At 36.0% G+C, this 14605-nt stretch overlaps 2 protein-coding genes across 6 annotated transcripts in view; both read right to left on the minus strand.

Annotated features, from left to right (window-relative positions):
* Window positions 1-9293, minus strand: part of Scfd1 (sec1 family domain containing 1) — a 106497-nt gene extending 97204 nt beyond the window's left edge. Inside the window, exons 1-3 of one of the 3 annotated variants that reach the window (XM_013033464.1) lie at window positions 9174-9219; window positions 7133-7171; window positions 3987-4057 (exon numbers count right to left, since the gene is read on the minus strand). In XM_013033464.1, the coding sequence (XP_012888918.1) occupies window positions 3987-4043 (57 nt within the window). In that variant the 5' untranslated portion in view covers window positions 4044-4057; window positions 7133-7171; window positions 9174-9219. Of the gene's footprint in view, window positions 1-3986; window positions 4058-7132; window positions 7172-9173 lie in introns of all 3 variants that reach the window. The other 2 variants (XR_001175709.1, XM_013033463.1) reach the window with 2 other exon arrangements.
* Window positions 9294-11249: 1956 nt separating this feature from the next.
* The window catches only part of G2e3 (G2/M-phase specific E3 ubiquitin protein ligase), a 43073-nt gene continuing 39717 nt past the window's right edge, over window positions 11250-14605 (minus strand). For all 3 annotated transcript variants that reach the window (XM_013033471.1, XM_013033469.1, XM_013033470.1), the window contains exons 15-16: window positions 14016-14206; window positions 11250-13249 (exon numbers count right to left, since the gene is read on the minus strand). In XM_013033471.1, the coding sequence (XP_012888925.1) occupies window positions 12993-13249; window positions 14016-14206 (448 nt within the window). In that variant the 3' untranslated portion in view covers window positions 11250-12992. The remainder of the gene's footprint in view (window positions 13250-14015; window positions 14207-14605) is intronic.

The following is a 14605-nucleotide window of genomic DNA, read 5'->3' on the forward strand; positions in this document are numbered from 1 at the left end:
AGTCAATAACAACATAAATTTGTATTTTTTTACTTTGAATTACTGAGGTTAGAACTGAAGTTCTCATACTTAACAGACAGATGCTCTACCACTGGACTGTATCTGCAGCCCTTCTTACTTTGGCTATTATTTTTGAGAAAGAATGTGACAGATTTTGCTTGGGTTTGACCTGATATTCTCTTATTTATGCTTTCTGAGTTGCTGACATTACAAATACATGCCATCATACTCAGTTTCTTGGCTGAGATGGGGTTTCATTAACTTTTTTTTTGCCTAGGCTGGCTTCAAACTCTGATACTTCCAATCTTTCTACCTCTTGAGTAGTTGGGATTACAGAAGGCAGCATGGCCACCACGTATATGAACTTCTTATAAAACAAGTTTTCTAAATAAAAAAAAAGAGTAAGGTTTTTTGTTTGTTAGTCATGGGGCTTGAACTCAGGGCCTAGGCACTGTCCCTGAGCTTTTGTGCTCAAGGCAACCACTTTGAGCCACAGCTCTACTTCTGGTTTGGGAGTTGTTAATTTGAGATAAGTCTCATGGATTTTCCTGCCCAGTCTGGGTCTGAACCAGGATTCTCAGATCTCAGTGTCCTGAGTTGCTAAGATTACAGGTATGAGCTACCAGTGTCTGGCTATTAAGTTTTAACACAGGAAACTCCTACCTCCTCTATTGTTTTTTTTTTCCAGTTCACATATATCCTTTTTAAAAACAGAAACAATATAAAAATTGGTAGCCTTAGGCTGGGCTACCAGTGGCTCATACTTGTAATCTTAGCTACTCAGGAAGCTGAGATCTAAGGATCTTGGGATGAAGCCAGCTCAGGCAGGAAAGTCTGTGAGAATCTAATCTCCACCTACTGAAAAAGCCTAAAGTAGAGCTGTGGCTCAATTGGTAGAAATAGTGTATCCTTGAATCTCAAGCACCCAGGCCCTAGATCAAGCCTCAGGATTGCACACACGCACGCACGCATGCACGCACGCACGCGCGCATGCGCGCGTGCACACACACACACACACTCTCTCTCTCTCTCTCTCACACTCTCACACACACAAAATTGATAGCCTTAGACTATCAAATGCATTTTCTCACATCCTAAAATATTAAAACTGACACCTTGAGGAATAATAAGAACTTTAACTGGGCTTTGAACTCAAAATTCATTTTAATTAAGCAAATAAAAGATCTTCAACTGCTAATTTTTCACAACTATTCTAATAATGCTTTATGGAGAAAGAAGTTTCATGAGGATGAAATCTATTACAAAAGTACATTTTCCTTAAATGCCACAATTTCCTCTAGAGAAGCTAAAAATCTTCCTTGTAGCTATAAGAATTAGATGTTATATCTCTCTCAAAAATGCTACTCTCTGTGTATATATAGTAGTCTTCACCCTTATACCTCCAGATTCACTTTCATTTTTAATTTTAATTTTTTACTGTTATTGTAAAGATGATATATAGAGCAGTCAGGAAATGAGTACACTTCTTTTTTGGACAATGTTACTTCTCTTGCTCTCTCCCAGTTCAGTTTCATTTACTCATAGTTAAAAAAATATTAAAAATATATAAAAATATGTTACATATAAAAATATATAACATATATATATATATATATATATATATATATATATATATATATTAGAAAACAATCCTTAAGTTTGAGGCTATGTATTACTCTAAGTAGCATGATGAAATCTCACATACTCAATTTCATCTTCCCAAAAACCTTCTTATAGTTCTGGACCATACTACCCAGAACATGAACTGTCTGGCTGTCTAGTATATCCATTCTGTATATACAACTGTTTGCCTTGGTTATCAGATCTGCTGTCACAGTGTCATGGTGAGTGCTTTTGAGTAACCCTAATTTTACTTAATAATGCCTCCCAAATGCAAAAATAATGATGCCAGCAGTTTAATTATATCATATTGATAAAACTATTCTATTCATTAGTAATATTCATCTCTTTCTATGCCTAATTTACAAATTAAACTGCATCTTAGGCATACGTATATGTGAAAAAAACAGTATCTTTGAGTGACTGGTTCTAGGACACTCTACAGATTTCCAACTCCTTGAATATGCAAATTACTTGAATAAAACTGCATAGTATTTCCACATGACCTATACCACCCTCCTATATACTTTAACTGCTATACAAATAGTTGTACTACTTTGTTTAGGGAATCATGAAAACAATGCCTGTAAATGTTCTGTAAAGAAACAATTATGGTTGATGAATCTATACATGGGAGATATGGAGGGCTGATTGTACAGGGTTTGGTACTACTTGCAGTGTCAGATATTCACTAGAGTGGGGTCTTATAATCCCCAACAGATAACAGGTATGGACACTGCAGTTCTATTATTCATCTTGTAAAACTGTAAAAGTGACAGGGCACAAATGGACACCCAAGAAATTCTCAAGCTATTTAACTCAAAAGCTCAATTTAGGCCTTAGAAATACAACGGATAAGTAAAGTTTATGCAAGTTACCCATCCCACCCCCTAAACACACACAAAGACAGGAAGACCTAGGGGATACTGTAGTTTAAACTATGAATTCAATAAAGATCACTTTAACTACCTTGAGAATTGACCCAAAGCAGTTGTAAGAATTCATAAAAGCGGGCTGGGAAGGTGGCTCAGTGGTAGAGCGCATGCCTTGCATGCCTGAGGCCCTGGGTTCGATTCCTCAGCACCACATAAGCAAAAAGAAAAAAGCCGGAAGTGGGGCTGTGGCTCAAGTGGTAGAGCAGCCTTGAGCTGAAGAGCTGAGGGACAGCGCCCAGGCCCAGAGTTTAGGCCCCACAACCGGACCCCCCCAAAAAAAAAAAAAAGAAAAAGAAAAAGAATTCATAAAAGCTTCAACACAGCCTGAATTCTCACCAAGATGGCTTGTTTACAATTCTTTTCAAAAGATAATAGAAAGATTGTAAACTAGTAAGTTTGACTCTAATCCACAATATTATTGTCTCTTTGAAGAAAAAGACTATTTCAACAAAATGTTTAAAATAAAGAAGCATATACATCAGGTATTTTATATGTTATTCATCATTTCTTCAAGAAGAAAGATTGCTTTCTGATCCAACAGGTAGTTTTACTGATCATTTATTGTCTCAAAAATTGGTTAATAATAATTATGGTTTACTGATTATTTTCCAGTTTGTGGATCAAGATGGATCAGTTCCTCTCAATTTGTGTAAGTATGAGAAAACTTGTAGGATCCAAAATCTGTACTTGCAAAGCTAAGAAATGAAACATCAAGTTGAGTTAAGACCTACTTAAGAGACTAGAAAAGTCTTAATTTAAGATAAGCTAGAGCTCAATATCACTATTTTCTTTTCTTTTTTTTTTTTTGGGGGGGGGGGTCTGGTTGTGGGGCCTGAACTCTGGGCCTGGACGCTGTCCCTCAGCTCTTCAGCTCAAGGCTAGCGCTCTACCATTAGAGCCACAGCACCACTTCTGGCTTTTTTCTTTTTGCTTATGTGGTGCTGAGGAATCGAACCCAGGGCCTCATGCATGCAAGGCAAGCGCTCTACCACGGAGCCACCTTCCCAGCCCCTCAATATCACTATTTACTATGGTATTTCATAAAAATGTTTATCAAAATAACTAAAAATAAGATGTTACTTTAAATAAGAATACTTGAATAATATGAATTAAGGGGGCTGGGAAGGTGGCTCCATGGTAGAGTGCTTGCCTTGCATGCATGAGGTCCTGGGTCCGATTCCTCAGCACCACATAAGCAGAAAAAAAAAGCCGGAAGTGGCGCTATGGATCAAGTGGTGGAGCGCTAGCCTTGAGCTGAAGAGCTGAGGGACAGCGCCCAGGCCCAGAGTTCAGGCCCATGACTGGACCCAAAAAATAAATTAAAAATAATATGAATTAAATATTTATAAGGGGTTATTCAGTATTAATAAGAAATTCCCTGTACAGAAGCTAGAAAAAGGAAATTATTTCCCATGAAAATAAAGCTCTTACCTTCCAAACTGGTTCTCCTGTGCTGTTCTTAACATGAGGCACGTTAAAATTCAACATACGCTTCAAAGCCACTGAAAATGACAAAGTTTTGTAAAATATTATTGTTTTTCAAGATTTCTTTTTTGCCTTATATTTATCATTTATTGATCAATCTAGCAAAACTGACTAACTGAATGTCTGAATGTGGGGTACACAAATGGAGGGACAAGTGGTGAACAAATGAAGCAGTGGTACTCACTAGATATTATGTTGAAAATGAAAATGGGCGGGATAGGAGGGAAAAACTGGGAGGGAAGGAAAGGGTGATATTGTCCATAAAGAAATGTACTCATGGGCTGGGAAGTTGGCTCAGTGGTAGAGCGCTAGCCTTGCATGCATAAGGCCCTGGGTTCAATTCCTTTGCACCACATAAGCAGAAAAAAAAAGCCGGAAGTGGTGCTATGGCTCAAGCGGTAGAGTGCTAGTCTTGAGCTGAAGAGCTGAGGGACAGTGCCCAGACCCAGAGTTCAGGCCCCATGACCAGACCCCCCCAAAAAAAAGAAATGTACTCATTACCTGATTTATGAAAGTGTAACTCCTCTGTATATAACATTTATCATAACAATAAAAAAATAAAAAAATGACGGGGTGTATAAAACTAGGGATCTGACTTTACAAGACGATCACATCATCAGATGAGATTTTCATAAATAGAATAGCAATGTGTCCTCACTGTGAAAACTGTTCAGAAATATGCTGGATTTTTTTTTGTTATTTATTCCCTGACAAGGCCATACTATAATTTATGTAGATAGAAATTTATTCAGTCAGGATCATACTATAGTCTAATAAATGATGCTGTTGTCTTTTTATTATTTGGCTGACAGCATAGATCAAGATTAGTTTTCCTAAAATCAAAATAATATAAGGTATACCCAACTGGTACAAATATAAGACCTCCATATAGGTCTGTTTTACAGTTCCACAAGTGAACATTTTACAATTAATTTATTCCATTAGATTCACTGAAAAACGATGCTATTTAAAATTTTGTGCTCCTGTGGAAAATATGAAAAATTTCCATAGAGGCAGTAAATAACTTATAACTCCAGCTAAGGAAAGACATAGTTTCAAAAATCATAGCACATTTCCATTTTAGTGTTTTATTATTGCTCAATTTTTCATTCATCATACTAGGCTCAAAATTTTCTAAGAAAATGAGAACTTCATACATTTCTATGTGAAACTGAGATGACTAAACATTCAAGAATATGTTTGAGTTACATGATTTAGTATTTTTGTTTTTGCCAGTCCTGGGGCTTGACCTCAGGGACTGGGGTACTGTCCTTGAGCTTCTTTTGCTCAAGGCTCACACTCTACCACTTGAGTCACAGCGCCACCTCTGGCTTTTTTTGTTTATGTGGTACTGAGGAATTGAACCCAGGTCTTCAAGCATTCTACCACGAAGCCACATTCCTAGTTCATGATTTAGTTTTTTAAAGACTGGCAACCTAAAAACCTACTGGGTAGGTTTATGAAACCATTTGGATCTTAAGACAGAATCATGCACATTTCAAGTACATAATTCTAAAATCAAATATCAACTTACAATGTATCCACTCATTAGAAAAGCCTATTAAATACTTGTATTTTGAAGCAGCTACCTGATCCTATAATACTGCTATCACTGAAGATATAGAATGTCAGGAATATATGGTTATCCCTTGGTATCTCCAGAATGGCTTCAGAACCCCAATCCCCTGTGGATACCAAAATCCTTAGATGTCCATCCCTCCTATAAAATGGGGCAGAAATATAGCCTACACAAATCTTCTCATGACTAGATTACTTTTTATAGCGAAAACAACGTAAATGTCATGTAATGTCATTATTGTTGTACTGTATTGGTTACAAAAAAAACTGGAAAAGTCTTTAGTAGACACATTTTCAATTTTGCACGTACTAGTGTTGAACTCAGGAGCCTCATGTTGAGTGATCTTGCTTGCTCATGGCTGATGCTTTATCACTTGAACCAAACCTCCAGGCCATCTTTTTGCTACCTTTTTGGTGCCAGTGCTGGGGCTTGAACTCAGGGCCTGGATGCTGTCCCTGAGTTTTTTGCTCTACCACTTGCACCACAGTGTTGCTTCCAACTTTTTGGTAGTTAATTGGAGATAAGTCTCATGGACTTTCCTGCTATAGGTGGCTTTGAACCATGATCCTCACACGTTAGCCTTCTGAGTAGCTAGGATTATAGGCATGAACCACCAGCACATGGAGATGAAGTACCTCAGACTTTTCTGCCTGTGCTGGCTTCAAACTGTGATCTTTTAAGTCTCAGTGTCCAGGGTAGGTAGGATTATAGGCATGAGTCCCCATTGCTTGGCTCTTACAATATTTTTGATTTATGGTTGGTTGGAGCCATGAGTACACAACCCATAAACAGAGGCTAACTACATTTGTATATTTATGTGTATATATTAACTTAATTTGTAAAATGTTAGCATCTAATGTCCAGCCAACACATTAACAAGAGCATATGACTACCTCAAAGACTCAGATGGTATATTATATAAAATATAAACAAAAGGACAATTTAGTACTTAAAACTGAAATACAAGAGACACACAGGTGGTTCCAGGGTTCACACTTAGTGTGCTTTTAGTAAAACTCTTCCTGCCAAACCCAGGCAATAATATCACTACTCTGGCATTTGTGCCCCCAAAGAGAGAAAATCTGTCTCATGGGAGACCACTCGATTCTCAGGTGTTTAGTATTCTTCATGGTTAGGCATTAGTTAATTAAAAGAAGCCAATCCCAACAGATAAATTCACATTCTCAGCCCAATACAGGAGACTTGGTCCAACTGAGCCATCGCTAGCTAACTTGTTCTGATCTTTTGATACTACTATAGGTGTGCTAGTGAAGAATATGGCCTATGTTCAAAGTATATAAGAATGTAATTCTACTTTCATGAACCCTTCAGGGTCAAGTCACTGCTTTTAACTGAAATTATAGTTTTCTTTTACTGGTTCTAAACATACTATCCATATTCAAAGTAAGGTAATTTCACAGTTAACTCAAGAGTATTTTCTTCCCTTCGTAAATGTTGTCATTGATATTTATTATCCACTCATTCACTCAATCAATGCTTGGTGAATGCTTACCAAGTGCCTGGCACTGTCGCAGGAATTAGGGATCTAGCACTGACCAAACAAAAGGAATGAAATATCGCCTGGCTTCAATGAAGTTTTGTTCTAACTAAGGCAGTTAACAAAATAAAAACACGTGGTATATGAAAACATGACAAGTGATATGAAGAAAAATGTGACTAGGAGGAAGAAAAGGTGATGATGCACAATTTTAAATGGAAATCAGAGAAATCTCCTAAGGAACATTTGAATAAAAACTGAAAGAAATGACTGATGTGAGGAAGTAAGCCTTGCAGTTACCTTTGAAAGAGGATTCCAGAAAGAAGAGAAAAATAAAGATGCTGAGGTTGGAGAATCCCTGACATATCCAAATAAAGTGAGAATAACAGGGACTGCAAAGAGGTAAGGTGAGATTAATAATAATGTGAAATCTTGCTATATCAAGATCTATTTCTATAGGGGGAAAACCTCTAATGTTAGGTTTTAATGTTCTACAAAGTTTCTGCATCTTTTACTCTAATACAAATTTAACCCTGAAAAGCTCCTTTTACATTGGTACTCCAGCATTCAGTAAGTAAATATGAGCTAATTCATTTTGCTTTATTAAGCTATTGTAAGTGTACTGCTATCACAAGAGGGGTTTATATTTGCTTACAAATAAAAGGAATGTCAAGCAGTCTCCCCAAATCTTATGTAGGTTTTCCTCTTATTTATTTTCCTTTGACTTTATGTAACAGTGTTTTATTACATTATCTACTAACAAATGCAGAACATGGGGTGTCCATGACTCATGCTTGTAATCCTAGCTACTCAGGAGGCTGAGACCTGAGGTTCCCAGTTCAAAACCAGCCCGAGTAGGGAGGGCAGTCTTATCTCCAATTGACCAATGAAAAGCCAGAAACACAACTGTAGCTCAAGTGGTAGAGATCCAGCCTTGAGTGAAAAAACAAGCTAAGGCACAGTGCCCAGGTTCTGCCTTCAAGCCTCAGTACAGGTATGAGATAAAGGAAGAGAAAGAGAAAGAGAGAGAGAGAGAGAGAGAAAGAAAGAAAAGAAAAAGAATTCATTGTTTTGGATATCATTCCTGGATTGATGTCTGACCTTTTTTCTTTTTGAAATAAAGGAATTGATACAAGCCAAATTCTTTGTAGGTCACATTAACTAAGTACTTTTTTATGCAAAAGAGGATAATTTCAGGAGACAAAATTTCAAAGTATAAACATTTTTTTTGGATGGCTTGTGTCTATTATCTCCTGAGAATAGCCTCGCAATCTTCAAGACCAGCATGGCTACCAGGTATAACCTATTAGTTTGTAGTTGATATGTATACAACTAATTGTCGTCACTTGTTCACAAATAAGGTAACTTTTTTAAAAGATGAGAAAAAAGTACAAATGTGTCTTTGCTACATTTCTCTCACAAATGCAAGCTAAATAAGATAAAACTTTTACACTACTGTAAAACAAATCTGTCAAATGAAACGGGTAAGCTATTACGTGTTGTTATTCTCCAATCCGTTCCAGCAGGCTAAAGAATAAAATTTTTGCTAGGCATTTTCCTTCAAGTTTCACCCCCCCCAAATTATAGTATAAGGGAGAGAGGCAGCACAACATAAGCCGCTTTGTGAAAAAGGAAATGAAAAACCAAACAAATTCGGGAGAGGTAAACCATGCACACAATCTGCGACTACAGAGCAAAGAAAATACCAGCTGCCAGCTCTGGCCTTGAAGGCTTCCCGAGGCCCTGTGTGGCTCGGTAGCAAGCAGTGCGCCGAAGCCAGTAACGAGGGGTAACGGTAGCAAGCAGTGTGGATCGGAAGCAAGCGGCCCAGCAGTTAGTGTGGTTGGGAAGCAAGCGGTGTAACCAAGGACACTTCCACTTCAAGCGACAGGCCGTGTCCCTACAAACTCAGAGAGGGGTTCTTGATGTTCTAGGGGACCAGATTAAACTCCGAAACGTCAGTCTCCGAACAGCACAGCACCACGACAGAAAGCATCAAGCAGAGGGAAGAGAAGTCGCAGCTCGGGCACTGAACTGCTAAGAAATAAACCAGTACCTGTCTGCCTCTCTCGAATGCTGGCTGCGGCCGCCATCTTGCCCCTCACCATTCAGCGCCAGGCTGGCGACGGGAGCCCGAAGATGACGTGGCCGACCTTCCCGCCCCGGAAGCAGAGCCCGAAGGGGCGGGGTCACAAGGAGCCCAGCGGCTGGCCCCGCCCCGTCCCCCCCGCTGGGCGGGCGCAGGGCTCCCGGGGATTTGGCTGGGTTTAACATTTGCCAGGTTTTCCCACGCTCAAGCGTGATGTAGCAGTGAGAACCTGGGGCGAGACTCCTCTGTTAGCGGGGTCAGTTATAGCGCTCCTAAGTGGTTCAGTCCTAAGGATGTCAGCTTCCTCGTGTTTCCCCGGGCGGCATGAGTTTTTATTTACGTGTACAAATGAAAATGTCATAATCAAACCCTTTAATGTAGGTTAATAGAAGGGGTAAGACAGATACAAACGTGTGCACACACACCTATTAAAAAAGATCTTTTTCATTATTGTCCATATGTTCATTTTCCTTCATGCGTCTCAGAAATATAAGGAGCTGTGCCACTCCTGGTGAGAATGTACATTAGTGCATACATGATGGAAAATGCAGACATTACAAAAAATTTAAATGGAACTACCGAAATATTAATCATGCAAAATCCTAATTCTAAGATTATTACAAGTACTTCACAGTATTTTTTATAAAAATTCACTAAGTCTTCATGCTTTTTAATTGAATCTTTTGAAAGATTGAAAAACTGGACTGGCATATAAATTGTCACCTTCGCTTGGTATACATACATTGGGGAAGTTATAGGAATATGTTTGAAAATTGAGAAAGGGTCCAAATCAGAATTTCGAAGGTGGGCCTCTCTGCAAGGAATCCAAATTTTCCCAAACTACAGGTAATATATACTCTCAAGAAGTGTTATCATTTTAAGTATTCTATGCTTTTTGTAGCATAAACACAAAGACTTAAAAGTAAAAAGTAAAATACTACACATAGAATCACTATATAACCATGTTCTGGTCAGTTTCTCAGAAGTGAAAGCTAAAGGCAATATTACTGAGAAAACAACTACAATACTTCCCTTAGCATTTTAGCATTGTGTGCAGAAGTCCCAGTAGCTTCTGTTTAATTGGAAGGAAAATTTATAAATACATTCGAGTCAAAGTGTATTCTTATGCTAGTGATCAATACTTTTTGTGTTTTTTACTTATCCCCAATAAATGTGTTCCTTCACAATATAGAAATAAAATTACAAAGTATAAAATCATAAGCTACTTCACAATAAAATAATTTTAAGTTAAATACTAAAACAATAAAGTGATTTGGTACAAGAATAGTACTCTATAAAAGACTATAAGGGAACTGGGAATAGAGTGCTTGCCTAGCATGCATGAAGCCTTGGGTTCACTTCCTCAGTACCACATAAACAAAAAAAGCCACAAGTGGTGCTGGCTCAAGTGGCTTGAGAAAAATCAGCTCAGGGACAGTGTCCAGGCCCTGAGTTCAAGCCCCAGGACTAGCAAATAAATAAATAAATTCCATTAAAAAACGCCTTAAGTTTTCATATTGAGAACAGTTAAAAACTGAAAACAATGCATACATAACTAAAAATCTTAACAGTAGATATTTATTCAATTATTTTCCTCAATACTGAGAACGAGAATACAAGTGTAAGATGCATAGCATTCAGACAACTGAAATCTTAAGAAATACATATAAAATTTATTAAAATTTATAGCATAATTATTTTAAAAATTCATTGAGTTGTACTATAAAATGGATAAAGAAAATCTAAAATACAGGCAACTTGACACAGAAACACTGCAGAAAATAAGCAATAGATTTCTCCAATATGCCCTTGCTATAAAGATCAAATTAAAGATGATACTAATAGAACTTTAAAACAGAAAAGTTTGAAATATGAGTATTTGATTCACTTTAGGAGCCAGACATTATAAATTAATACTTATACTTTCTTTACCACTAGGTTGCTGAAATAGTTTTGCAAACCCAATAAAGTATGCAAGCACTGTATTACCTTTAATTACTAGTATAGGATAAATTTAAACTATAAACCAAGAAACAACTTTAATTAGATATCTAGGATTGTTTTGATTTAATGTGTTAAAATTTTAGAAAAATTAGGTAGGTCATGAAATTAAATGTCCACTTTTCCAATACATCTTTGACAATGCAACAATTTTGCAAGACAAATACATGCCTTAATATTGCTCAATGCTTCAAGTTAAAGTAAAACTTTGACAGGCCTAATATAATTTAAAAAGTAACAGAAAATTACACTAATATTTGTATTTCAGTTTTCCTTTGGTGTTAAAAGCTATATTATCTACATCAAATCAAGCTCCTTATTGTTCATTAAATACATCGATAAGAATGTTTCTTGGAGAGGATAAGTGTATGAGCAATTACTAACTCCTGCTTTATTTATCAAGAAAAATATGGTTAAAACATATTAACTCCCTTAAAGGTTTATATATCATAATGATTAGTAGAAAACTGAGGGTTTTACTGCATTTATGTCTAGTAACAGGTCAAGGATATTAGATATTCTCAATGTTTTATTCTGTCAGAGTGCAAATATGGGATCAATGACTGTTACTGTTTATCTTCACATTTTATTACATGATTTCTTGTTACTATCAGTAGCACTAATATATTTAAAAACAAAACATTGCCAGGCAATGGTGGTGTACGCTTATAATACCAGTATTAGGGAGGTGGAGACAGGAGGATTTTGAGTTTGAGGCCGTCCAGGGCTACATAGTCAGAAACAAACAAGCCAAGCAAAACAAACACCTTAAAGAAAATGTAAGAGTTTATAGAATAATACATAGAAACACTTATCTGTGTAATGAAATTAAAGGGGTTTTCCCATTCTATTAGTATTTATTTTACATACTGTTGACACAAAAAGAGCTACCTTCCAAGACCAAAGAAGGTAACTGTATAATGCTATGGAATCAACTTATCTGTCATACATAGGTCTTCATAATAATAAATATCAGATAGCAAAGTCTATCACAACAATCCAGAGACTTCATTCAGATACTTAAAATGATCATGGATTAGACATATACATAACACATATAGGATGTGGGGGGAAATCCTGATTAAAACCGAGGCTTTAATGAAAATACACTTTTAAAAGGTATTTTTCAATCACACTGTAACCACTTCAGAAGTTTTCTAGCCTATAGAATTTCCATAGATTCCAGAACTACTTGTGCAATTCTGCTTTTTATATAATACTTTGCATTAGGCATAGTGTAATTGCAGTATTAGTCATTTTAATATAAATTAGAATTCTAAAAATATGTTTGCAATTAATCTAGTGCATCCTAGAAAAGTATACACATAATGCATACCCTGGAATATATGCCTCTGATCTATATGACAAAATTTAGCCAACTACATTTTCTATTTAATGCTTTAAAATAAGGAATAATTTGAAACCTGCATAAAATAAGAAAAATCTTGGCATCAATTATGTAATTCTAATTTTAAAAAATAGTGAGTATATACCATGCAACTATACCTGAATAAAGTCTGTACAACCATTTTAAAAGTATTTATATTGATACCTATGAAGCATGTGGATTACTAGAAAAATACCACAAATTCTGAGAATGACTTAACTAGACAAAAGAATGACTTAATTAAACTATTGGTTTGATTGGCCAAAACAATTTTTAATGTTAATATCATAAATTTTATTGGGCCAGAGGCGCTGATGAATTTGTTCAATAGGATGATTAATAGAAACAAAAAACAATAGCAGCTTATAAAGAAGCCTCCCTTTGTTCCAAGAAACATTCTAATGTTCAACGTAGTGAGAATATTCTTCTTTTTCTAGTTTTATAGTGTTTCTTATGGTGAAGTCCATACTTTCTTCAAACTCTTTATATGTTTTGGTGATTGGAAGAACTAAACAGTTATTACACTTGTTTCCAACAGGAAAATCTGTATGTAGATACTCAATTGAAGGAGTGGGTTTGAATCCAGAAGGTGGAACAGAATTGCAACCAGTTGCAAAAATAAGAATGTCTTCCATTGTTGTTGCAGATTTACCTTCTGAAAAGTTTACAGGTGAAAGAAAAAAAGAAAAATAAATCTATGTTACATATTGCTATTATCACAGGCTTCAACATTCATCTCAGGTAAAACTAAAACACTAAGTACACTAAATAACAATAACAGGCCAACAGTTCATTTAATAAATGAAGCTCTGGGCTGTAGTTAGGACTCAAGTGGTAGAATATCTGCTTAGTAAGCACAAAGCGCTGTGAGTTCTAACCCCATTTCTCCTTTACTCCGCAAAAGAATTTAAGTAGAAGGAATTAAAATCGTTTAGTCCAACCATTCACTATACATTTGACCTCCTCAATAGCATTACTAGTTACTAGTTTAACAAATGCAAAGAAAAAATTAAAATAAAACTTCAACTAAAAGTTAAAACTTTCTCTAGACTGCAAATGCAATGACTTACATTGGTAATGCTGGGTAAATAAATATCATTGGCATAACCCTAGTCAATGATAAAGAAAAAATAAAGAGCAATATAGATTAGTTTTAACACTGATATATGCTCTAGCATCCATATATTTAAAATGTTCAAAAAATGCCTTTTATTTCAGATTGTCTACAAAAATCAAAGTGCAAAATATAATTTACTCAGTAATTTTTTCTCCTCACTTCAAATTCAGCCCCTAAATGTGTTTTTGAATAAATTTCCTCTGTAGATAGCAAATTTAAAACCTATTAATAGCAGGAGGCAAAACAAATATATATATACTAAAACAAATATTCTGAGATAGTTAAATGAACTATATCTACATACCCTCAATATTCTGTAAATAATTCTTCCAATACCCCGAAGTTTGTACATCAGGCAATGTGTGCATTTCAAAAAGATCACTAAGGACTTTTGCAGAAAGAGTCTCAGGTTTATGACAAAGGATGTCATAAAATGCTTCTGGGTAAGTCTGAATTTTTTCCAAAACACCAAGAGTTTTCAGACCCTGCTTAAAACTTGAGGAAAAAAAACCCAAAAAACAAAACAAAACAAACAATGAGCCAACATTCAAACCTATGTATTTGGTATTAACATTATTAGAGAATTGACATTTGCAGCTAACATACTTAGAATTGTGTAAAACATTTGGCAAAAAAATTAAAAAATCCTCATTCAGATGAAAAAAAACCATGGATATGCTATGTATGAATGCTTTCAAGTTCAGAGCAAGTATTCATATAAAATGAGTAATTTATGTGGCTAAGTTTGGAATTATGGTTGTGAAATTTTTTTGTGTGTCAGTTGTGGGGCTTGAACTCTGGGCCTGGGCACTGTTGCTCAGCTCTTCAGCTCAAGGCTAGTGCTCTATCATAGCAACACTTCCAGCTTTATCTGTGTATATGGTGCTGAGGAAT

Source organism: Dipodomys ordii, unplaced genomic scaffold (genome assembly GCF_000151885.1).
Source record: "Dipodomys ordii isolate 6190 unplaced genomic scaffold, Dord_2.0 Scaffold168, whole genome shotgun sequence".
In the NCBI taxonomy this organism is placed as follows: Eukaryota; Metazoa; Chordata; class Mammalia; order Rodentia; family Heteromyidae; genus Dipodomys; species Dipodomys ordii.